The sequence below is a fragment of the Podarcis liolepis genome, assembly GCF_965112155.1.
Source record: "Podarcis liolepis genome assembly, chromosome: 3".
Classification (NCBI taxonomy): domain Eukaryota; kingdom Metazoa; phylum Chordata; class Lepidosauria; order Squamata; family Lacertidae; genus Podarcis; species Podarcis liolepis.
The window spans coordinates 89,405,198-89,431,363 of record NC_139557.1 but is presented as its reverse complement, the minus strand read 5'-3'; the positions used below and the strand labels follow the sequence as shown (position 1 = coordinate 89,431,363).

Sequence of the window (26,166 nt, the reverse complement as noted above, 5' to 3'; positions counted from 1 at the left end):
CAATGTCCAGACTTTAGCATTCAAAAACTTTACTTACAGAAACATATAGTTAGATAAATCAAAACATATTTACAGTCAAGCATGGGCTTACAGTCTCTTTTTCTAACTTCCAAACAACTGTATTTTCCTCTTTTTCCAGAGCTCAGCACTGAGCCTTCTGTATCACAATTAGGCTGTGCCTTGCAGCTCCTTTGAGAGATAACTGCTTTTACCTTCTCCTGCAGCCAGCTTTGCTCTCTTTCAAGCAAAGAAGCACTCCAACACTCTATGGAACTTAGCAGTGTTTACAGTGGATTCTAAAACACAGTCATCTTGCTTCACATAAAATGGAGTCTCTCTTTCACTAGATACTTCCCATGTGACCAATGTTAGCCAGCCACATGAGAACTACTGGAGAGAACTTTCTAGAATTCAGTTGCCAGCCAATCAGATTTAAGCACATAAGTAATGCATACAAGCATTTACAATTTCAGTGAACTAAATTACTAAACTTAGCAACCATTGGCTAGGGACTACCTCTGATGTCACAATAGGTAATGGCAGATGAGTGGATATAAAAGGGCCTTTTCCTCTTCCCTAACAACAATGTACAGTGGGCAACAGCTGTGATATTCAGATGCCCAGTCTTCTATCTGTAGGAGGCCCATTCGCAGATGAATGGAGGCTATCTGGTTGTGGAATGCTATGGAGCACTAATAAGGCAAGTTCACCTACTGAGCAGGATTGCAGCCTGAATGCAGCTGATGTCCATGGTCAGAAGCTGGATGATATCTACAGATGGACCTGGTGGAAGATGGAAGATGCTGGATGCTGGTAGATGGAATTTGTATTTGAAAATCAGTGGATGCCACAAGGCTGAAGCAGGCTGATATTTGTGGATGTAAAATGGCTGAAGCTGGTTGACATCAGCTGGTGGGTATTTGTGGGTTGAAGCCGAGGCCTGAATGGAGAGTGAATTATCAGTGAATATGTATGTTGGCGTTCTTCATGGATGTTGGATGGCATATGCTTGTGGGGGGTGGGTTTCAAATGTGGTCACTGTGCATGGTGTATGCATATGCATGACTGTGATGTCTGAAAGGAAACTGGTGGATATTCATAAAAAGATGAAACCGGAAAGCTGTGCTGATGCCTCTCCAGCTATTATCTTTGGCTGCAGATGTCCAGGTTCCCAGCTTGATAACACGGTAAGCGTAGGTAATTAAAAAGGAGGATTTATTGCAAAAACAAACAGATAGCTTTGGGCAGCTCTAAGGAAGCCACCAACATTATCATTCAAGATGACCCTTCTGAAGACTGCTTCCGGTTCCTACTTCCAGGTGTTGTTGGACTCCAAATCTCATCAGCCCCAGTCGTCATGGCTAATACCAGGAACGATGGATGCTGCAGTCTAACAACTGCTGTAGGACTACAGGTTTCCCATCCCTGCAAACCCATTCTCTGAGTACAAATCCATATGTAGCCGTGGGACGGTCAGCCAAAAAAGACTGCTATTGTAGGTAAGGCTGACTGATCAATAAGATGAAGAGTTGCAGATCATTTTCTAGGAACCAGCAACCAACTGCGCAATCTTGCTTCCTGTGCCTTGGAACATTCCATAGCTTTGAATGGGGGAATTGCTGAGCCAAGTGATTGTGCATGTATGGGAGGGAGAGACAGCAGAAATTGAGAGTGAAGAGGTCTAGCCTTCAACAGCTTCTGCTACTGTGCAAATATTCATGCACTTTTCAGTATAGTTGGCATCCCTTTTGAATTTAATTTTAAATCCAATACTGGAGAGCCTTGAGTCTCCGCTACTCTACCTTATAAACACTTTGGGGGGAGGGCCTGGCTAACAAACAATGAGGAGAGATCTTCCAACTCTGCAGCTTCTTACACTGGTTCCTGTGTGGGTCAAAATGATGTTCAGTGAAACCAAAAGTGATTTGTTTGAGAAGTGCACTTCTCCATTGCAACTGCTCTTTCTTGCTCTGCCTCGACCTTCCTATTTCTATCAAGGTAATCGCTTCATGTGGAATGACCGTTCCAAGTGAGGTATTCTTTGTTTCTTTTTCATCTTAAATTTAACAACACAGTAATAGCTTGTAAATGAAATGCTGCTCATTTATTGAAACCATATTCATCAAGACTGAGCTCCCACGTGGGGGAGGCATGTGTGTCCAATTGCTGCAAAACCTTGGCAAATATGCTTTTAATAAAGCCCTGGTATTATTTAATGCTCAGGGAGCAACAACTACTGAAACCCAGAGCCAAGACCAAAGACTGAGAAGATCAAGTTTTGAAAAGTACACCAAGTGGTTTGTTTCTTTGCAGCTGAAAGGGACTCCACCCAGGTTTTAATTTGAGTCCTGTGGATCATCAGAGCTTAGCCTGGGATCAACCTTGGAATATGTGAAGTAAGAATATTGGAGAGTGCCTCTAAACTTGGGCTCCTGGATACCCAAGTGGCATTTGTTAACCAGAGCGCACTGCATGGCCCAACATGATACATTCCTTGGTGACCTCTAGATGGGATTAGTGGAAGCAGAGCTGCCTTTCAAAGGAACTGCAACAGGCACAAAATACAACTGCTTTCAACAAGACCAGGCAGACAATGGAATGCAGTGGAACACAGGAAGCTGAATCAGACCATTGGTCAGTATTGCCTACACTGGCTGGCAGCAGCTCTCTGGGTTTTCAGGCAGGATCTCTTTAACCTCTATCATGAGATGCTGAAGATTGAACCTGAGATGGCCCACATGCAGAGCAGATACTGTCACTGATTTTTGGCCATTAAAAAAATAATCACTGATTCTTTAAAGTTCACAGTACAGTGGTACCTCGGGTTACACTTCAGGTTACAGACTCCACTAACCCAAAAAAATACCTCAGGTTAGGAACTTTGCTTCAGGATGAGAACAGAAATCACATGGCAGCGGCATGGCAGCAGCAGGAGGCCCCATTAGCTAAAGTGGTGCTTCAGGTTAAGAACAGTTTCAGGTTAAGAACGGACCAAATTAAGTGCTTAACCCGAGGTACCACTGTAGTGGTCTTCTTGACCTTTAATATCTCAAATGGTCTGGTGCATACAAAAGCACCTCCTTGGACTTTGAGCTTGTTGGAGGAACCTCTGCTATGGGTTCTTTTAAGATGCAGGATGAGAAGCGATTTATGGAGGAGAAGGCTATTGACAGCTACTAATAACCACAATCTACTTTTTGATTTGGGATACTTATGGACCACACTTCTTCCAAAGGAGCACAGACAACAAACACAAAGCAATACACACCAGCCATCAATACACCTATGCAATATAAAAATCATATATCGGTTAAAACATAACACGCAGCATAGCTGCTAAATATTTACCATTTCCTTCTAAAGCAGCAATGATGTTTATAATCCACCTTCAAAGTACTCTGCTTCTGAATACCAGTTGCTGGAAAACACAGCAGGGGAAAGTGCAGTTGCATTCAGGTCCTGTGAGAAAAGGATGCTAGTGGAGATGGGGTTTTGGCTCTGACCCAGCAGCGTCCTTCTTTTTAAGAGGAAGAACGTGGATTCTTCCTCCACTTCCTGCTTTAGAAATTCAGGCATTCTATATCTTCCACCTACCAATCCCATCAGCAGTGTACCTATATATAAGTTAAACATGCCAAACTTCATCTCCCTACCATGTCTTGAAAGTAGTTACAATTTAGTTATAACCACAAGGATGTGTTGGTTCTATTACTTACATCTTTCAGGCTTCATGTATCTTAGGCTTAGTTTAAACATACCATTATGACCACTTCCCATTCTGCTCCAAAGAATCCCACCACCCCCTGCAGCAGATTTTTTGGGTCTGCAAGAGGCTGCAGAAGGAGGGACTTGGCAAACATCACTCTCCCCCACTTAGTCCTTATGGAAGCCTCTGGTGGATCACAGAGCTTTCCATCAGCAGCGGGAGATAATTGGATTCAGTGCTTTTCTTTCCCAGGCTTCAGAAAAACTCCCCCCATTCCATACCTAGATGCCCATGGGATGTTCCTCATGGAGGAAAGAGGGAGGGAGAGGAGGTGATTTTTGCCGATTGCTCCTTCCTTCTGCAGGTCCCTGCAAAGTTCCTCCAGAGAGTTGGAGGAACACTCTTGAGCAACATGGGAAGCAGCCCAAGGAGAAAGGGGAATCAGTAAAATAAAAACAATTTCCCCCTTCCTCTGCTAGAAGTCAGTCCCTCCTGCAAACTGAAGGGTGATTCTGGATCCAACTCATAAACTGTGAGGGGCCTTGTAATCGGATGAAGACTGGGCACCGCTATATGTGTTTGTGAAGAAAATAGAGGAAACTTCCTCTCTGGCCAGAGATATGAGAGATGCAAACGATAAACCCAGGCAACTTAGCGGATACATGTTTCTTTAGCCAACTCCCCTTTGAAATATTTCAGTTGAAGTTGCATTAACATTCCCTTCTTGGGGCTATCTTGAGATCTGCCAGGATTCCTGCAGGCAGAGGTTCTGAACCCAGCTACAAGGCTCCAGGAAGTCTTCAGATGAACTCACTTGGCATCTTGAATGTACAAATGACAACAAGGGAGTTCCCGGAGAATTATGTGGCCCTTTTCAAAGCGCTGAGGCCCCCAGCTTTCTTGTTAAGGCTCCTCTGAGCTCTTATCGAGCCCTACCTTTCAAACCTTGGGGGGCTTTTGTTGAATTGTATGCATGCAAACCTTACAGGCATGGAGACAATCCGGAACTTTCATAAGCTTGAACCACACCACCTAGGCTGACATCAGAAATTCAGTCAACACATCTGTATCCTACAGTTCCTGAAAGGAGTTCTTGGGTAGCATATGTGGGACCATTCAATTTTATTCTCACAACATCTTTAAGGTAGATTAATTTGAGAATACAGTGGTACCCCACAAGACGAATGCCTCGCAAGACGAAAAACTCACTAGACGAAAGGGTTTTTCGGTTTTGCGTTGCTTCGCTAGACGAATTTCCCTATGGGCTTGCTTCGCAAGACGAAAACGTCTTGCGCTTTTTTCTTAAAGCCGCTTGAAGAGGCGCAGTTGCGACGGACCGTGCTCCGCAAGACGAAAAACATCGCAAGACGAAAAGACTCGCGGAACGAATTATTTTCGTCTTGCGAGGCACCACTGTAAAAGGTAAATGACCCCTGGATGGTTAAGTCCAGTCAAAGGCGACTATGGGGTTGTGGTGCTCATCTCGCTTTCAGGCCGAGGGAGCCGGCGTTTGTCCACAGACAGCTTTCCGGGTCATGTGGCCAGCATGACTAAACCGCTTCTGGAGCAACAGGACACCGTGATGACTACCTAGTGAACTTCATGGCTGAGACTAGGCTCCAAATTCAGTCCCCTCAGACCAGGAGTGAGGAAAAGGTAGATCAGGAACTACAGATAGATCAGAACCCACCAAATATCTCTAGATAGCATTGAGAGCACGGCCACTGACATGGATCTTTACACATGAGCTCCCCTGTATGGGAGCAAGTGGCTATTTCTGCGGCAGCAAAACCTGTGTCTGGACTGTACCACATCAGACTGCGGGGGGGGGGGGATTCAGAGAAGGGAATGTTCCTTCATAATAGACTCTAATTGTGCAAATAAAAACTTCTGGTATGCTCTTGAACCCCTCTCACAAAATACTGGTAGATTGAAGGCACTCTGTTACACGTGTAGAGTTTTGAGCAGTACGACACAGGTTTGCTGCCTCTCTAAGAACTCGGCCTCTGACATAGCAACCAGGGCGTGGAGAAGGCTCAGACGATGAGCATGTGCTGTCAGATGGGGCCAGCCATTGTTCCAAAGAATGTATTTCACACAGGCCAGATGTTAAAATAATCTCCTCTGCTTGTGCCCTCTCCCCGGTTTTTAATTGATCTCTGCATTTGTCTGTGCTTTCCGTGAAAGGACTGGAGGCCTTTCCTCATATTAATGAATCCCAGAGCAGCCCTTTCATTCCTGCAGCTGGAGATCGTTACAAACTGTTATGGTTTCTTAATCAGCAAAACTCTCTTGTCCCATCTCCCCCCACATCTAAAGGGGGACTCGCTATTGCCTTTATCTCTTGCCTCCTCAAACTCCCTTCATTTCTACTCTGCCTGACCTTTGATTGCATGAAATTAACTCCCTCCCCAACCCTTCTTCTTGTACACCTTGTGTATCACCTTAGCCATTGTGTGCTAAGTGGGCAGGAGTGGGATAGAGAAACAGCAAATACGCTTGGAGCAATATGCCCCAATTGCTACCTTGACCACCTCTATTTTTATTCCTTGATTAGCGGATTTTATTTGAGTCTGTTCGGAGATTCCCAACAACCCCACTGACCTTGCTCCAACCTCTGCATTTGTTTACACACCTAAGGAGCGATTAGAGGCTTAAAAGGTTCAAGCTTTCAATCCAAAACAGTGTATCTATTCTAGCAAGGAGTATGGGCAAAAAGACTATGAAAGGAATACGTTTGCCTGAGTACGATAAACCTGAAAACTTTGACACAGAGTAGATTCTAAGGTGGAATCTGCACACATAATAAAAAACGCTGTGAATTTTTTTTTAATGTGTTTCCAACACATTTAAAATGTTTTATTTGCAGTTGTATAGCTGAGTCCTAAGTATTTTATAGGCCCAGCAGAAGAGATTGTGTTCATCTTGTCTATGAGTGTTATGTTGTGGAACCAGCTGGTTTACAACAAGCTGCTCATTTTGGGGCTTTTGCAAAATGCTAACAGTCTTGCAGCTCCAACAGCTTCTGCTTGTTGTAGAAACCTTCTGAATTTTCCCTTCCTTTAACACATTCTGAGCTTATCATTGGGCTGACATGGAGGACTCAGGATTCCTTCATTGCTCACCTGATTGGCAGGAAATGTTCAGTACCCTATTTCTGTCCCAGTTGCTGGCCAAATAAGCTTTTTGCCAGGCCAGGAATCCCTAAACAGTGCACCAACAGAGAACTGCTAGTGAGCTGTAAGAAATAAATCTCAGTGTAGACAGGGATGCTTAGGATTTCTAGCTGTGAGGGTTTGTGGTCGAGGGGTTCAGTATCATCCCTTATGACTTGTCCCTTTCTAATTGGACAACAACAACAAAACAGATGATGAAGGGTTAACATACGGGGAAGGTCTCAGTGGTACAGGAAGAGCTCATGTTTTGCATGGGAGAAGATTTCCGGTTCTAGCCCTGCCATCTCAGTGAAAAGGATCTCAGGCCAGGAGGACTAAGAAATCCCTTCTCTGCCTGAGACCTCGGAGAGCTCTCTGCAGGATTTAACATGAGGGTTAAATAGGTTTCCTAGGCTTACAAATGTGCAAGATACACATGCCGCAAAATTCTGCCATTTTGGATGCAGAATTTGATATCCATCTCTCCATTGTGAAAAATAACAGACCCTTTAGTGTAAGTTTACAACGAAGTTTCCCACAACCCAGTATTATACAGACATTCTAAGTCTGAGCTTCTCTTTTTGGTTTTCTCTACCAAAGGTCTCAAAGCCCAGGAAATTAGCAGTCAGATGAAATTTATATCCACAGGTGGACAGGATGTTGCCTACTAGTCTTTTCCATCAACTGGTCATCCAGTTGTTCTGGCAGAGGTAACTTGCATCCTTTCTATTCCTCAGCTATACAAACCCATTATTTCTCATTAAATTCATTTATGAGGAAAATCCCCACATTCCTGGCTCACTAGGTTTTACTTTCTGCAACGCCTATCCTCAACTGTCTCCTTAACTGCCCAGCTGCCACCTCTCACTCTCTCAACAAACTCTAAATTCTTTCCCTTACTCAGACTTCACTGCTTCATGAAGGTGTTTTGCACAAACCAGTGGGACATTGTGTGCTTCTGGTAGATGGCTCTTTGCTTTTTTGGAATCCATGGAACTTATTCTCTGTAAGCATGTTCAGAATCCCGATATAAATACCCTGTGCGAATCATTGGCTCTGTAATTCATGCCTTTTTAAAATCAGCCTTTTGTAAATTTCTTGTCATGTCACATTGACATGGTTATTTATTTGTGGCAGCCTTCAGACACAGGGCAGATTATCTGGAGGTAGCAGGAACGTGCTCTCCTAAGAGAAGCAAGCCATGTGTTGAGCTTTTTAAAGGAAAACCCGAAAGTTATTGAGCAATCGTGATTTTTTGATTGACTTGCCTAAGTCCAGGACAAAGTGCCGCCTTTCGGAAATTCCCCCCAGCCATCGATTCCACCTTTGAAATACCAGTAATGTCTGGGAAAATCCAGACATATGGCAGTCCTATCTTGCGGTCTCTAACAACTCATTTTTCAGCCCATAGCTCGGCACCCTGATCCTTGTCAACTGACTTTAGCTACTTCAGGGACAATCAGTTTCATCTGTGCTGTAGTAACGAAAGCAGGCCATTCTGCTTGCAGAATGCAGGCAAAGGTATCCAGTTCAGTCCCATATATTCCCTCTACACAGTTGCACCGGGACTGCTAGCTACAGGGTTAACCAACAGGATGTCATATGGATATGCCACCATTAGCTTTCTGCTGGAAAAGTTCTTTGTGCAGTTCATCAGCAGAACCACACATGATCTGGGATGCATATGAAGTAGCACCAATGGTTGCTCTGGAGTGGCCAGATGTCAGATTCTGCACGGGAGGACAACTTGGGCTCCATATATTTGATCCTATGGATTGATGTTTCAACACAGCAGCTGTGTGTGTTTGTCAAGTCACAGTTTTTCTCCTGCACAGTTCTACTGTTGCTTTCTTATTAATTGAAGAACAGCCACCCTTATCAAGAAGTTCTGCTATCACATCAATCTCCTTGCCCTCCACAGAAAAAATAATATGCTCTCACCATGATGCTGGAGGGACTGTGGGGAATGGGACCCATTTGCCCCATGTGGTGGTTGTGTGAAGATACGTCTCCATTTTGGATGGGTGTCTTCCAAGAAATCGATAAAATGACCTGCCAACTCCTACTCTCTGACCCATAGATGACACCGCTGCTCATCTTTGACGGGCAGCCTAAATCAGTAATTTATAAAGATCTTGCAGCCTTTCTTTTTGTTGCTCCATGACTTGGGATCACCAAGAACTGGAGATCTCCTGCAGTCAGTTTCTTCCATTGCTGGTATCATGAGGTTTGGAATCTAGCACTCATGGAAAAGCGAGCACACAGAATCAAGGCACTAAAGAAAGAATCTGAATCAAGACAAATTCCTGGATTTCCAGGATTTGTGACATACCTTTATTATAAAAAAGGTAAAGGACCCCTGGACGGTTAAGTCTAGTCAAAGGTGACTATGGGAATCAGCGCTCATCTTGCTTTCAGGCCGAGGGAGCCGGCGTTTGTCCACAGACAGCTTTCTGGATCATGTGGCCAGCATGACTAAACTGCTTCTGGCGCAACGAGTGCCCAAGCACACGGAAACGCCGTTTACCTTCCCACTACAATACTTATTTATCTACTTGCACTGGCATGCTTTTGAACTGCTAGGTTGGAAGGAGCTGGGGCAGAGCAACAGGAGCTCACCCTGTCGACAAGCCCAAGAAGCTCAGTGGTTTAGACCACAGCACCACCCATGTTTTACCTTTATTATATACACTACTGAAGAAGGGAATGCTAGAAATCCTCTGGTCACATACAGAGAACTGTGGCCGAGTATTCTGGGTTGAATGAAGGTCAATTGATGAACTTTCCATACAACTTTGAACCTGATTACATTATGGATAATTATTTTCTCTCCATTGTTGTTATTTATTTTTGTAGTTTTGTACCAAATTTTTATTTTAGGAAAAGGAGTTGTTTGGGTCAATTATAGTGCTTCACTGTTTCACAAGTGTGACTTTGATGGGGAGAGGGGATATACCCTTAGCATACAGGGAATTGTTGAACCAGTCCATCAGTCTGTAAAGATGGAAATGCATGCAGCCCTTTCTATTTGGACAAGGGAAGGTAAAACTAGCCTATCAAGACTTACACCAAACATGAGCTTCAGGAGGGCAGGGTTGCTTGTCAGCCATGAGCTCATGTATCTCCTAGTTGCCCTTCACACTGCTGTAGGAAATATGTTTCATACTTTGAACAGCAGAGTTTTAACAGGAAGGGCAGAATTAAACTCAGACGTATAAAAGCCTAATAACACTAAGCTAAACTGAAGATCAGATGCCAGCTGATAAAAGGATTTGTTCAGTATACAATGAAATTCTACCTCTTTTAGTGTTAATTGCACACACATTGCTCTCTGCTTGCTGAACTGGTTCCTATGATTCATGCTATTTGGTTGCCCACTTGACATTTCCAAACCTAGCCTTACAAAAACAGCATTTTAGAAGTTAGCTTCCCTTCTGGGTTGGGGAGATGTGTTTTGAGTCAACGATAAATCCTTCATGGTTTGTGGAAAGGTCAAAGCAGTAAAGCCAAATTGTTTTTAAGAAAAATATATGCTTATTTTATTAACAGAGGGAGATGAAAATTTATGAGGGTGAAATTCACACTGGTTGTTTAAAGGGTTCTGAAATAACAGCTTCCCACCCACTCACATGGGAGGAAAAAGCAGAGCTATGAAACACACACTTTTAGGTTTCAGAAGATTTCAGAAGTTTGTATGCAAAAGGACAAACAAAGCCCATGTGATCTGAGTTTAATGGGTAGCAGTTAGTATGGACAGCAAAGTACCATTTTACTTACAGCAGAGTATCAATAGGCCTGAAAAGTGTCTGGATGACAATTTGCCACTAACAGGCAAGATTACAATTATTGACTTAAGTACCTTCACAAATAAAGGGGTCTGCTACATTTGTCTGTTCCTGCTTGCTCTGCTTTTAATGATCCAACCCTTCTGGCTCGAGACAAATATCTTCTTTCCTAAAAATGAATTTCCCTAGTACTCATTTTAAAAAGGACCCTTCCAAAAACACAGTTCTAATCTATCATCTTTGGTATGGCATAGTATTTTATAAATATTTAAGTAAACAAAGTCTGGAATGATCAGTGGGTATTATTTGTTCCAGGGACACTGCTGTCTGGATTAATCTCAGTCCTGGTCCTCTTACCCCATGTTAATGTTCAGCCACTAACTTTTTCTCCTCCTCCTCATTTACTGTGGGGCTCCAGGTGGCTTCCATTTCCTTCCTGATGGATGAGGTTGCTGAGTAATATTGTGCAGAGTTGTGCTATAGGCGACCAGGAGCTCCGTCTCCTTTTCATTTAACTCTGTGCTCTCGTTACACAGCTTCCGGCTACAATTGTGGCCTGGAAGTGGGCGAGTTAGCTGAAGCAGAGCTCACAGAAGGCAGAAAGACAAAGGTATCTGGCAGCCCCTGTTGTGTAAGAGAAGCAGGAGCATAACAGAATGCTAAGCCACTCAGGAAAGGGATGTGTTCTTTAGTCATTAGATTTGCATCCCACCCTTCCTCCCAAATGAGTCCAGGGCAGCACACAAGAAGTCATCAAACTTCTCAAGAACAATTCCAGTACAGACAAAGGCAGGCAAAGATCTCGACTTACAAGGTTTATTGAAAGAACAGGGTCTTCAGTAGGCACCGAAAAGACAGTGTCTGATATTCACTTAGTGCAGAAGCAGGGAATCTTTGGCCTTCCAAATGCTGCTGAACTACAACTCCTGTCCACACTGGCAATTGGTCATGCTGGCTGGGTCAGATGGAGTTGGAGCCCAATGTCTGGATTGCTGCAATTGTCTCACCTCTAACTTAAAGAATTGGGCCGAGAGGACATGCTTCACCTGAAGCCAGTTTCCCCTCACCAAATCACACCTGCACATTGTAACCGCTGTGAGCCATGTTTATACCGTTTTGACTGGAACTGGGGAGGGAAAGCTAAAGCAATGTATTTTGAATGTTCTTCTAACTTAGGTCTTAAGATTTCTGACCACATGGAATTCCCAATATTGTGTGAAATTCAGATGCACTGCTGCCAATATATGGGTTGGTCAAGGTCATGTGATATGTATTTACCATTTAAGGTGGTTGAAGCATGTTACTATAAACTATGCGAGTGATCTTGTAAATCTTAATTGGTCTGGACTGGTTAGTTGGGGATGGACAAATATGTATTTGTGAAAGCTCCCTTCAGCTAAGTTCCACTGCTAACAGTACCAAGATTATACCTTTAAGAACTGATAAGGCATCTTTCACAGTGACTCATATGTCACACAATGCTTTTTTTCTGGGGGTACTCATACCCCTAAACATTTTGTGAATCTAAGTTTGGCCTCATTGAGGGGCAGTATTTCAATATGAGTAGGAAAATGGAAGTAATAATAATAATAATAATAATAATAATAAATTTTATTTATATCCCGCCCTCCCCAGCCGAAGCCGGGCTCAGGGCGGCTAACAACACTAAAATAGTGCAACATTATAAAAACATCATAAGAATTAATTAAAATCAAAATTGATGGCAACCATAAACTAAAGTATTGTAAAGATTGCCAAAGGAGGGAATCAGCTGCGCCCTGACCAAAGGCCTGGTGGAACAGCTCTGTCTTGCAGGCCCTGCGGAAAGATGTCAAGTCCTTCAGGGCCCTTGTCTCTTATGACAGAGCGTTCCACCAGGTTGGAGCCTCTAGCTGAGGCCAGCCTAACCTCTCTGTGGCCTGGGACCTTCAAGATGTTTTTATTTGAAGACCGTAAGTTCCTCTGTGGGACATACCAGGAGAGGCGGTCCCGTAGATACGAGGGTCCTAGGCCGTATAGGGCTTTGAAGGTTAAAACCAGCACCTTAAACCTGATCCTGTACTCCACCGGGAGCCAGTGCAGCTGGTATAGCACCGGATGAATGTGATCCTAGACATACAGATATCTTCCTCATCCCTCCTACACCCAGGTTATCAATATTATTATTTTACTAGATGTGCTGAAGATTGAAGCTGCGACATTATACATTATACAGAAAGGCATATACTCTTTCTGAGCCACACACTCTCAACTTACATATCCTAAGACATGGTCTTTGCTGCTCTACCCCTAGGGGAAACGCAAGAGCTCTACAAAAAAGAGTGCATTTCCTAGGCAACTAGAAGTTAAAAAGAGATAGATGCACGCGTGTATAAAGTGGACTATACGAAAATTATATACCGTATTTTTTGCACCATAACACTCACTTTTATCCTCCTAAAAAGTAAGGGGAAATGTCTCTGCGTGTTATGGAGGGAATGCCTGCGGGTGGCATGCCTACAGATTTTCCTCCTCTAAAAACTACGTGCGTGTTATGGTCGGGTGCGTGTTATAGAGCGAAAAATACGGTACTTCTGAACAAGAAAGAGCATTTTATAAATGGTAAACGATAGGATTGAAATTGACTAAACTTCTAATGATGAAGGCATTTCTTCCTTGCAGGTTGTGAATATAATAAAGTTACAGTATATGAATGTGTTCGCATTTCACTTGGTAATGAGAGGCGAAAGGGAGAACCTTCACAGAAACCCAACACCAAAGTTATAAAAGGGAGAATAAAACTAAACATAGCTTGGCTTTGAGCAGCTCCATCTGGAGGCTACTGTTTGCAATTGTATTTTTGAGGGAATCTGGAAGCGGAGAAGAGGTCTATGTTGGAATAAATAGGGAGAAACCCTCCTAAAATCAGCTATGTACATGTAACAAAATACACATATGCAGGATTGCCATACACAACAAAATGAGCGTCACTTGACTGCCTTCTGCATAGGAAACCCATAATGAATAAAGCAGCCCTATAGTGAATTTCTTGGCTAAACAGAAGTTTGAGCCTAGATCTCTCCAGTGTATGATTTCTTTCTTCCCACCCCAATACTTGCAATGGAAAGAAAAGCACTTGGATTCTTAGTTTTTATTGTAAAAAGCCAGCCTTGTTATAGATAAGTTTGCTTTGTAAATACATAGCTTTCACTACTATATACACACTTTGATGCACAATATACACAAATTCACGTTTAGTGGGGGAAGAAGCATGTGTGGCGAGGCTCAGGAATCATTAAAAGGAATTTAAACACAATGAGCAAAAGTTTGTTGCTTGCCATGTAAATGGAGTCTTCTACTCTGTAGTGATTGCGGTACTATAGTCCTTCACTTCTCAAAGCCAACACCTGAAGTTTAATAGCCGTATTTTGCGTTCAGATGAGTTCTACCATCACCACTTTGACCTGCATCAAAAGAGGAAAATTAAGAGTGTTTCTTTTTCCCCTTTTCAAAAAAACTCCCTTGTGCCCAGGAGTGAAAACAATATACAGAGAAACAGAAATAGACGACAAGTCACAGTCACCTAGACCCTACATACTTGGCAGCGTGTTAAGTTAATCACAAGCAGTGTAAAACTTTCCTGACATGGGGTTCAGTAGAGGTGCAATATTTTGGTTATGCAACAGGTCAATGTCCATTTCAAGGAGAGGGAGATGGGGACTTATATTAGACATCATCCAGGTGTGACCTCCACTAATGGTAGATGGTTTGTTTGTTTGTTTTTTTGCATTATTCTGCAGAGGTTGGAAGTAACTAAAGGTGTAGGAATATTCATGGGGACACAGAGCAAATATGTGAGAAGCAAAAGGACATTTGCAAAGCCAAAAAAGGGAGTGAAATGGTTGGCTGGGCCTGTGGGAGGCAGGTAAGGAACTGCAAGGGATGCAAAAATATCTGGGCTTATACAATGTTTCGGCCTATTCATAAAGCTGGCTTTTAATCTTGTTCTACAAAAGGCAGAAATTTCAAAAAATAACTCTTAGAATGGAGGTTGCTCGCAATACAAGACTAATCAGAGGAATTCAGCAGCACTGCTACTTTTAAGTACACCTAAGTAATCTCTACATTATATGTAGGTAGTGTATCAAACAAGGGCATCTGGGGCAAGAAAATTCTAAGTTGCATTTGTTTACTTCAATTGATTGATGAGCATTCTTGATAACTATGCATTCCAGTTGGAGACCTTGGAACATACAAACTCCCCTCTCCTTCTACCTGACCGCTTAAGTCATTCTAAGCACTAATAATAATAATAATAATAATTTTTATTATTATTTATACCCTATTATTATTTATACCCTGCCTATTTGGCTGGGTTTCCCCAGCCACTCTGGGCGGCTCCCAACAGAATAAAAAAGCAACAAAACATCAACATTAAAAACTTCCCTAAACATAGCTGCCTTCAGGTGTCTTCTAAAAGTCAGATAGTTGTTTATTTCCTTGACATCTGATGGGAGGGCATTCCACAGGGTGGGCGCCACTACCGAGAAGGCCCTCTGCCTGGTTCCCTGTAACCTCACTTCTCGCAGTGAGGGAACTGCCAGAAGGCCCTTGGCGCTGGACCTCAGCGTCCGGGCTGAATGATGGAGGTGGAGACACTCCTTCAGGTATACTGGGCCGAGGCCATTTAAGGCTTTAAAGGTCAGCACCAACACTTTGAATTGTGCACAGAAACATACTGGGAGCCAATGTAGATCTTTCAAAACTGGTGTTATATGGTCTTGGTGGCCACTCCCAGTCATCAGTCTAGCTGCTGCATTCTGGATTAATTGTAGTTTCTGGGCCACCTTCAAAGGTAGCCCCACGTAGAGCAGGAGATAACTAGAGCATGCACCAATCTGGCGAGACAGTCTGCAGGCAGGTAGGGTCTCAGCTTGCATACCAGATGGAGCTGGTAGACAGCTGCCCTGGACACAGAATTAACCTGACTCTATGGACAGCTGTGAGTCTAAAATGACTCCTAGGCTGTGCACCTGGTCCTTCAGGGGCACAGTTACCACATTCAGGACCAGGCGGTCCTCCACACCCGCCCGTCCCCTGTTCCCCCTAAAGCAGTACTTCAAGCCATGACGGAGGATGTTCTATACCTGAGAAACATCTACCACCAGCAGGTACATCAGCATGACTTAGGGATAGAACTTTGCAGCACATATTTGCACAGGGTACTCTGTCTGCACACTGAATCCCTTTGTATGCTTGTGTCCTCCCTAAACCTCAGGTGCCACCACTGCTGCCTTTATCTCTGGCCAAGCTGGGCCAAGGGCAAAAGCATGACCCAAGTAGGATAGTGGGAAGGCAGGCAGAGAGAAACAGCAATAATGTAGTCAGAAATGTTCTGGGATCTGGAGAACTGAGGTCCAATGTCAGTCTTCATTCAGACAGAGCAAGCTTAGATCCTTTATTTGCTTGTGCTTGCTCTTCCACGCCCTCATTACATAGGATAGCAAAGAAACTGTAGTATCAGTGTGCAGGACTAGTCCTGATGCTGTCCTGCTTGCCCTATACTTCAGCAAGAGAAAGGTGAGCAGATTTAGAGACTCTGTGGTGCAAAATTATTTAGACTGCTCCACATGCAAGACATTTCAAGTGCCTGTCTCTATGCTGCCTTCTCCTCAGCTGTACAGCTTCATGCACCCCCTTCTGTTTCTCAGCAACCCAAGTCCCCTATTTTGCATTGTCTTCAAATAGATCAGGTCAAACATGATTTTGGAAAATTATAAATTACCTTCAGGTGGCATCCACACACAGTAGTCTGGGTCATCTTCTGGATATTCTGAGGACAGAGTGCGTTGAGACTGCAGAATAGATTAAAAAAAAGATGCTTTGTAATTCTAACATTTCCCTTCCTTCTTTCTGCTGCACAACTTCATGCACCCCCTTAAAAAGGTTCTATTAGCACTTGTTTGAATAATAAATTATTATTACTACTAGCTTTTAATATTTGATGAATTAATGTATTTTAATATTTTGCCCAGAGTGGCTGGGGAAACCCAGCCAGATGGGTAGGGTATAAATAATAAATTAATTATTAATTATTATTAAACTTGGGGAAATATCTTAGTGTGAATATCTTGAGAACTCAAATTGCTTTCGACAGATTCTATTTTATGACTGGATTGTAAACTGCTTTGAGGGGCTATTTGGGCCAAAGAATGACGTGTTAAGTTTGAAACCATTTCCCCCACTTTCTTTATGCAAAGAGGGTTTTCTTAGACTTTCTAAAGAGGATAGTTTGTGACAAAAGACAAACAAGAGTTTAACAAACACAAACATCATATGGTTATACTTGATGCTATAGTGGAGAATCTAATGTTACTTAAATAAAACAGAACGATACTGTTGGCACAAAGTACTGGAAGGTATAAGCTGCTAGAAAAAAAGCATTATTGCAGCCTTGTAAATTGGGATTGACAAGCCTGCTCCCCCTACAACAGTTGTTGCCTGGCTGCATATAGTTTTGTTGGCTGCAATGCCCTGCCAATGATTTCTATTAGACGAGAAAGTTAAAGCACTGCCAGGTTAGTATTAAGAAAACTCAAAATTATTTGCATTATAATTAAGTGGTGTAGCTTCCTGCAACTTATGAGTTGTGCTACCATTCCAAAATAATCAGCAGCTATACCTTTTCATAACTGTGTCTTATCTACCAGTAGTACTAGCACAGGGATGTCCAACTGGTCGACCACAATCGACTGGTCGATCCCCGGCAGCTAGCGGTTGATTGCGGGCTCTATTTCCTCCGTGCGCGGGGGGGGGGGCGCGGCTGCAACATCTGGCCCTGCCCCCTCCTTCATTTGCATACGATCACAAAAGCGGCAGATGGAGCTATCGCTGGTAGTGATCTTCTGGTGAGAGACTTTTTGACCTGCCCCCCAAAAAGCTCAACAACTCTGATTTGCCCCCCTAAAAAAAGGAGGTCAACAACTTTGTTCCCCCCCCCAAAGGGTAGATTGCTGCCAGCTTTTTATTCTGGGAGATTGCGGTCTCTTGGGAGTTGGACGTCCCTGTACTAGCACAGTATCTATCAGCCTGACATGAGACACACAACGCAGAGTACTAACCAGTATACGATCACGGCCTCACCAACGAACTGAACCGCTGCTGCACGTGGCCAGTGAGAATAGGGAACGGTCCTCCAAGCTGCTTTTGACTTGGCGGTTGACCCGCCCCAGCAATAAGCACAATAGCAATAAGCACAGTAGCACAAGAAGGCAACAGTGCCCAACCCCACTACTAGCAGCCTGAATACTTATGCCACACAAGGGCCACACACAGTGCACAAGAAGACAGCAATTCCTTCTGCAAAGTCAGGAGGACTGCATGGGTGCCAGAGAACACAGCACTAGCACTGTCTTATATTTTCCTTATCCTCTTATGGACACCATCTCCCATAAATGCCGGCATCAAGCAATTCTGTGAATGCACCAGGAAGGGAATGCAGTATGCTACAGTGCACTTCATCCTATTTATATGCTTTAGTTCCTCCAACTCACCGTATTTGCAATGTTCGTTTTCTTATTCTTGGACTTTCCTGCAGATGTTTCAGGTGCTAGGAAAAAAATAAGAAAAACTATGTTAATGCTGCCGACACTATTTAGAGAAATTATTCAAAACAAATTTCAGACAAATCCTCTATGTAAAAAAAATAAATGGCCAGGGAGCCATTAAGCACCACAGCTCCTTAGGCCCCACCAACAAAATGCACACAAGCCACAGCCAGGACAGCAAAACTGCTTTTGGGGTGTATCTCACAAAGTAAAGGTTAGCAATTTTGATACCTGTAGTAGTGCTATATTAAACCAGGTATTGCTTGCTATTTCCCCCCCCCTTTCTCCAGAAAATCTTGAATATTTTAGTTATGTGCCTAGCACTACAAAGGAGACATTCCAAATGCGCTGTTCTTCCATTCTCCTAATTTTTAAAAATATATTAATTAGTTTTCCAAATTTTAACAATTCCATCCAACTTATTTAAATTTAATACATTTTAATCCTTCTAAATTTAATCCTTCTAAATTTTGTTGTTACTTGTTTTTGAATGAAAAGTATTCATCCTTTAAAAATATGATTACTATTAAAAAAAAACCTTTTTCTCAACTTTTTAAACACACTAGGAAACTTCACACAATGATCATTTAAATAATTTCTTTATGCATTTTGCCAAAAAGAAAGTATCTCACCAAGGTATTAGTTTATTTAAGCATTGTGGTTTTATTTGTTACAACAGATTAGATGTTCAGAAAACAAGCTGAAGGAACTGCTATCTTATATTGCAAGATGTTCCAAGTATTAAAATATATTTTCCCACTCCAACCGTGCAAACCAACAGAATATGATTGCATCTACCAGTGCCGTCATCCATTTTTCTCTCGTACTCACCTGGCTCACCTTGTGGTTTCTTCTGTGATTTATTCAGTGGGGAGCTGCACTCTGGTGTCACTGTATCTTTGCTCAAAGGCTCTGATTGTGGCTGAGCTCCTGTAAAAGAAAAATGGAACCCCACAGACTTAGCCAACCAGATTCTTTAATGAACACAGAACTAGCAGATTAAATCTTAACAAATTCTAACAACTTACAATTAAACTGCCTTTATTTCTTTCAAAAAGCTGATCAATGCTATACTATAATAGCTTTTATCCAATGAAATTAGTTTTCATATCTATCTATCTATCTATCTATCTATCTATCTATCTAAAAACAGGCTTACACAGCAACGATGCTGCAAAATGCCAGAGGATCAGAAATGTTCAGAGTCCTGCTATTTCACTTGCTTTGAGCTATCAAACACAGAAACACAGAAAGTTTGAGCCAGTCAAGTAAATACACAGTACACCCACAGCAACCCTGCTACCTTCTGAGCACAGGAACTGTATCAGGCCATTAAGCAAACTGGAAGATCTGTCCATGTTTCTCATCCATTCTCCCAAAATCAACTAATGCAGGATCTGTGCATTCCCCAAAGGGTGAGGGATTAAGGGGGGAACGTAAGAATTCTGTAAAGCCTCATAACAATATTTTGGTGTGTGAAGGTGCTGTGCCCACTAGAATGAACCTAAAATCCCCATCACCTAAGAAAATTTACCTTGAAATTTATGCAATAATTATTTGTGTAGCTTCACCGGTCTTTGGAGATGCCTATGAAATTTGGTACTTTGAATTTAAAAAGAGACAATTGCAAGGAAAATATTCCTATTCAAAATGAACCTAACACTTATAAAATAAGATGAATTTTAACAGGGAGAAATGTAAAGTATTGCACTTGGGCAAAAAAAATGAGAGGCACAAATACAAGATGGGTGACACCTGGCTTGAGAGCAGTACATGTGAAAAGGATCTAGGAGTCTTGGTTGACCACAAACTTGACATGAGCCAACAGTGTGACGCGGCAGCTAAAAAGGCCAATGCAATTCTGGGCTGCATCAATAGGAGTATAGCATCTAGATCAAGGGAAGTAATAGTGCCACTGTATTCTGCTCTGGTCAGACCACACCTGGAGTACTGTGTCCAGTTCTGGGCACCACAATTCAAGAAGGACACTGACAAACTGGAACGTGTCCAGAGGAGGGCAACCAAAATGGTCAAAGGCCTGGAAACGATGCCTTATGAGGAACGGCTAAGGGAGCTGGGCATGTTTAGCCTGGAGAAGAGGAGGTTAAGGGGTGATATGATAGCCATGTTCAAATATATAAAAGGATGTCACATAGAGGAGGGAGAAAGGTTGTTTTCTGCTGCTCCAGAGAAGCGGACACGGAGCAATGGATCCAAACTACAAGAAAGAAGATTCCACCTAAACATTAGGAAGAACTTCCTGACAGTAAGAGCTGTTCGACAGTGGAATTTGCTGCCAAGGAGTGTGGTGGAGTCTCCTACTTTGGAGGTCTTTAAGCAGAGGCTTGACAACCATATGTCAGGAGTGCTCTGATGGTGTTTCCTGCTTGGCAGGGGGTTGGACTCGATGGTCCTTGTGGTCTCTTCCAACTCTATGATTCTATGATTCTATGATTCTATGAATAGTAATGCTGCTAATATATCTCTGAGTTCTTCATGGCTTACACCAGGCTTCCTCAATCTCAGCCTTCCAGATGTTTTTGGCCTACAACTCCCATGATCCCTTGCTAGCAGGACCAGTGGTCAGGGATGATGGGAATTGTAGTCTCAAAAACATCTGGAGGGCCAAAGTTGAGGAAGCCTGCTCTACACATACCATTAGAAGAAGAATAAGAGTTTGGATTTGATATCCCGCTTTATCACTACCTGAAGGAGTCTCAAAGCGGCTAACATTCTCCTTTCCCTTCCTCCCCCACAACAAACACTCTGTGAGGTGAGTGGGGCTGAGAGACTTCAGAGAAGTGTGACTGGCCCAAGGTCACCCAGCAGCTGCATGTGGAGGAGCGGAGACGCGAACCCGATTCCCCAGATTACGAGTCCACCGCTCTTGAGAGTCTGAATAGAGCAACCTATGCTTTCTATCATGACTAGAGTCCTCTGAAATGGTCTGAAATGTTGAGATGGGGGCAGCCATTTTTGCAACCAGCTGCACAGATATGTGCACTAGGTGCAAGTCACAGGGTACAGTCCCAACAGCAGTGGTTAGCATACAAATGCTAGCTCCTGGCCAGCTGAGGAGGAAGGGAGCTGGTCCAAAAGACCTGCACCCAACACTCCAAGACAGCAGTGTCCCACAGGTTCTCTAGAACAATTTATCCCAAGGCCTTAAGACCATTTAGCCCAGAGGAAGAAATTTACCCCATCGATGTGCACTTCTGTACTAAGCTCTTGAAGTCCATACTTCTTCAAAAGACTTCAGGGCAGGGTTTTCACTTAAGGAAATGAACATAGCTGAACCTAACTGTTGTTGGCAGGAGTACATATCAAGCATTCCAACAGTCCCGGCTACTGCTTTTAAGAACCTCAAAATGAAGGGGAACAGAACTAGACTAACCTCCATGAACAAATTCCATTTGCTCGCTGCTGCAATCATAAGAACTGGTAGGCTGTTTATGCTGTCTAACTGTTTCTTGTGCTGGTATCTGCATCATTGAGTTTTGTGTTCCTTGATTTACAGCCTTCATTTCTTCTTCCTCCTCCTCCTCTTCCTCCTCCTCTGGCCCCTCATCTTTCATCTTTAATAGGTTTACAGGTATATCTGGACGCTTGACAGGCAACTTCTGTGGGGCAAACAAAAATTGCCATGAACGTAGTTCTTATATCATCTGCCACTGATATATGGAACAGAATATTGCCATGCTATGAGGCAATGTGCCTTTGAACAGCAGTTATTAAGTACTTACTGAGATTTGTAGAAACATAAACAGGCTCACCAAGTAAGCCCAAAGCTGAACTGTTTCTACAATAGTTCCTCCTAGTGCCCACAGAAGTGATGTGATCCAACTATCTTTGAATGCCCATCCTAATGCATCCAACTTCTAAATAGAGCCTATCTTTTGCAATGGCTTTGACTAGACAAAATAAATAAATTAAATCAGTAAAATGGGGAGGGAAGCAATATCCAGCTATTTCCCATTTCCCCTTACCCCCTCCCCTGCTCTCAACACTCCAAAATGTTGGGGGGCAGCAGGGGAGATGGGACATGGTCAAAATGGCATCCCTTCCCATTCTGCTAAGAAGCCTTACTGTCAGCCGAAGGACACGTTTTGATACAACCCATAGCTTTTGCTTTCTTTACTTACCCCCACAGTACCAGTTTTCAGTCTGAACTTGCTTCCTCCTTTCATGGCACCAAACATGGGTAAAGTCAGCTTTTTGGGTTTGTTCTGAGTTTCCGAATCTTGACTCCCAAACCTACAGAACATTTGGGGAGGGAGGGGAAGAGAATAACGGTATCTTTATTGTCATTGTCCCATGCGGAACAATGAAATTGAAATAATTAATAAGTAGCACACACACAGCTTTAGTATCAAATTCTGAAGGACCAGCAGTAGAACTATGGCTGTGTGCACTCTCTCTCTCTCTCATGTGGAGATTCCACATTAAAAAGTTCCTTCTCATTGCAAACCTCACGCTCGTGCAGAGACAATGAAACCCATCAGGGGCAGATAACAGAATTGCAGGCTCCCTTCTCAAACAAGAATTCCTTTCTCCCCTGCCGCTATCCATGGGGACTGAAGGTTATGTGTTGGCACTGCCATTAATCACAATTAATGCTCACCAGCATTGTACGTCAAAATAGACTTGGAAACCAGTTCTTTGGAAAGTTCCAGTGCCAAAACCTGCCTCCCACCATCTCCATACTCCTCTGCATGTACATTTGGGTAGTCATCAGAGAACTATAGCTCAACAAGGAAAATATAAAATGATTACCACTCCATAAAATGAAGACTCACTCGGATTTCAGCTCCGGCAACGAAGCCGGTGTAACAATCTTAATCAATCCTTTCAATCGCTGCTGCTCTTTCCTCAGCTCAAAAGTCCGCAAATGAAGCTTTCTACGTGTCACACTGTCTAAAGCACATCCTGATTTTATTTCCGTCATGAATTCGTCCAAAGAATCTTGCGCTGCTGAATGCGATTGTGCTAAAGGAAATACAAATACAGAAAAAATCATGCCATCCCAATTTAGTTATGGGTAGTAGTGGTCCAAAATTTTAGTAGCTGACACGGAACAGATGCCCAATACAACTTTCTGAGATGAATACAATTAAGACTACAGATGTGCTTGAATTCTTTGATCTAGTAACTGTATTTGGGAAAATGCAGGGTTTATCTGTGCAAAAATTGAATTAGTATTAAACAAAGAAATGAAGGGCCTGATAAAGCTGGTTCCTTTGGCATACTGCTAGGCATGTATAACTAACTTTCAAGGACATCTCTAGGGCTGCTGATTGGAAAAGGACTTGAAAGAAGGAAGTTGAATGTTATGCCAAAAGTGTGTTATCACTTGCCCGTATTGAAGCTCCTTATCCCAGAATGAAATTTGTTTTCCTTCCACTAAATGTAACATGCTTTCCACAGAACTGAATTTGAGAGTTTTAACTTGATCAGCTTCTTTAGAAAGGCAAGTATTAGGCATTTTAAATAATTTTAATCATGATGTTACACTTGGCTTAAGTCTTTCATTTGTGGAAGACAGAAACAAAATACCCTTAATATTACGAATTAATTAATTATGCCTTATTCCTATGCAGACAACCCCAAAATTTGAATAAAGTATGTGGCCTTACTTGTCTTTGAAGATTTCAGCTTCTCTGCTATCTCAGAGAGCTCTCTTTCAGTTGTGGCTAATTTTGCACTCTACAGAGAGACAATTGAAAAGTGATGAGCATCTGTAATAGCTTTACAAAACTTTAAAATAAAAATGTAGCAACCTTTTGTCTTCCCAAATGCTGGCGAAGTGAAAAGCCTAGAAATACAAAGAAGTGTAGCAACAACCCAATTGTGGAATGCTCTCCCAAGGGAGGCTGACCTGGCTGCAAATTTCTTGTCTTATGGAAGTCAGGCAAAACCTTTAAAAGAAATTTAACCAGGCATTCGAAGTATCTTGAAAATTTTAACTCAGTCTTTTACCTTTGCTTTTTATCTGTCACTTTCCCACCTGCAATTGGTGTGTGTGTGTGTGTGTGTGAGTGAGAGAGAGAGAGAGAGAGAGAAAGAAAGAAAGAAAGAAAGAAAGAAAGAAAGAAAGAAAGAAAGAAAGAGAACTTACGTAAAATGCCTAGAAATCTTTGGCTATACAGTGGAATGAAAACATTTTAAATAATCGCCACTGGCTCATTATTAAGTTTTTTTTGCCACACTGAATCAAGTGTTTTCCTTCTGTGCTACTTCAGTTTAGAAGACCAAAAAATGATTCTTTCTAGACAAATGAACATGCCAACATGGCTACCCGTCTGAAATGTGATACCAGACAAACAACATGATAGTGGAAAGTGGTTTATATTCCGCTGCAGCAACACTCTTAGGAATGATTATTTATGGGAGCATAATTCAGGTGACAGCATTTTTAAAATTCTGGCAAGATACTTTGGGTTCTATCCAACTAAATCACTGTGCACACCAGACGATTGCTGAAAGTGCAATAGGACTTACCCTCACACTCCTCCAAATCTGCACTGGGGATTCCCCATATCCTTTGGAGCAGATCTGAAGTAAGTGCAGGGGAGAGGTCAAATGCCATTGTGCTCATGGAAGTCATTCCGCATGAACAGTGGTCGAGTTGGCTACAATCCCTTCTCCTGAGCCTGGGAAAATGCTAAGGAATCTATTAGACTTTGCACCAACTTTGGAAAGAATCAGAAAGCAAAAAGGTGTCTTCCAAGCCTCTGCATGAGATCTTCTCTTCTCAAGTGAGGACTCTAGGTGGCCTTCCACTGATATTTAAGAGATATTAAGAGAAACAGCAAGATGACCCTCTGATTTCTCAGCTCCACCTTCCCTGCCACCAGCTCAGAATTGAGGTGGAGGGGGGAAGCTTACCCCTGCACTTGTTCTGAACCCTGAAGATGCTCAGCGAACCTCCAAAACTCAACAGCATCATCAGTCAATACCCCATATCTTGGCCTGGAGGCACAGGGTCAGCAGCAGGCACAAATTTCGACTAACTACCACAAATCCCTGGCTGAAGTTGTTCCTACCAATGAATCAAAGGTTTCTGGCTTCTCATCGATCTTTCCTGCTTTCTTCATTCTGCTCAGACGTTTCTGTTCAATAACTCCTGTCCGATCAAGGAATGTGTCGTCATCACTATCGTAAAAGTCTTCCTCTTCCCAATTCTTCGCTTTTCTTTTTCGGGATACTAAGAAAGAACGAAGACAAAAATACATGAAGAAAACCGGAAAAGCTTGAAGCCAGTTACGCACCTGTACCTCTGATTTAGTGACAGGTGATCTAATGCACATTTCAAAAAACAAGCAAGTATGCAAATGGACACAAAGATGTGAAGTCACCACATCCAATAGTTGTGAAAATAAAATGCAAACAGTGGCATGCCAGCAATCCTTGTAGGTGAGCAAGATGCAAGATACTCCACATTTTACAGATGTAAATTCCTTCAAAGCTCTTGTCAATAAGACTATTTCCAAAAAGAATTCTGCGTGGCCAGAGCCTCTGGCTAGTCCACCTACCTGCCTCTTGCCGCAGCACACCCCTCGCATCCAGTATCCTGCAGGCTTCCAATGAACACTGGATCATTGCTTCCTTTTTCTTCCCTGTATGAATCGCCTCTGCCACAAGTTGCTTCCCCGAAGCATCATCTATAGGCAGCCTATTGAATTCAGAAGGTTACAGTTCAAGGAAGATCAACAAATGGCCTGACATGTCTACTCAGTGTCAGCTTGTGTACTGCTCAGAACTGTTCTTTCAAATAACCTTGGCCTCTTTGGTTATAAAACATCTCAACATTAATTATACAAGGTTTAGAATCGGAGTTGGAGGCGGCCTTCCACCCATGGCCACTTATTATGTCTCAGTCTGGAGGGAGAATTTTCGAAAGTTGGACGCATTCTGTTTCAGTGCTTTAGGCCTTA

The 26,166-nt window shown here is 42.7% G+C and overlaps 2 protein-coding genes across 11 annotated transcripts in view; one reads left to right on the top strand and one right to left on the bottom strand.

Moving 5' to 3' along the window:
- Positions 1–142: 142 nt before the first annotated feature.
- LOC310704147 (uncharacterized protein) lies at positions 143–17,536 on the top strand. 8 transcript variants are annotated; one of them, XR_014524591.1, is made up of 4 exons: positions 143–813; positions 1,141–1,187; positions 1,869–2,034; positions 14,426–16,404. XR_014524591.1 is itself a non-coding variant. In XM_083497235.1 (4 exons), the coding sequence occupies exons 1-4, from the start codon at positions 735–737 to the stop codon at positions 17,397–17,399; spliced, it is 315 nt and encodes a 104-aa protein (XP_083353361.1). In that variant the 5' UTR covers positions 143–734; the 3' UTR covers positions 17,400–17,536. The 8 variants fall into 8 exon arrangements, 1 of the variants encoding a protein (XP_083353361.1); XM_083497235.1 differs by lacking the exon at positions 1,869–2,034 and adding an exon at positions 17,336–17,536 and having other exon boundaries at positions 14,426–14,550; XR_014524592.1 differs by lacking the exon at positions 1,141–1,187 and having other exon boundaries at positions 145–813.
- SLC4A1AP (solute carrier family 4 member 1 adaptor protein) overlaps positions 13,762–26,166 on the bottom strand; it is a gene marked incomplete at its 5' end in the record, with an annotated part of 20,610 nt that continues 8,205 nt past the window's right edge. The window contains 10 exons of one of the 3 annotated variants that reach the window (XM_083497185.1): positions 13,762–14,089; positions 16,411–16,480; positions 18,179–18,234; positions 19,064–19,162; positions 21,627–21,852; positions 22,375–22,486; positions 23,029–23,218; positions 23,866–23,935; positions 25,276–25,436; positions 25,765–25,904. In XM_083497185.1, coding sequence (XP_083353311.1) covers positions 14,040–14,089; positions 16,411–16,480; positions 18,179–18,234; positions 19,064–19,162; positions 21,627–21,852; positions 22,375–22,486; positions 23,029–23,218; positions 23,866–23,935; positions 25,276–25,436; positions 25,765–25,904 — 1,174 coding nt within the window. In that variant the 3' untranslated portion in view covers positions 13,762–14,039. The remainder of the gene's footprint in view (positions 14,090–16,410; positions 16,481–18,178; positions 18,235–19,063; positions 19,163–21,626; positions 21,853–22,374; positions 22,487–23,028; positions 23,219–23,865; positions 23,936–25,275; positions 25,437–25,764; positions 25,905–26,166) is intronic. The other 2 variants (XM_083497187.1, XM_083497186.1) reach the window with 2 other exon arrangements.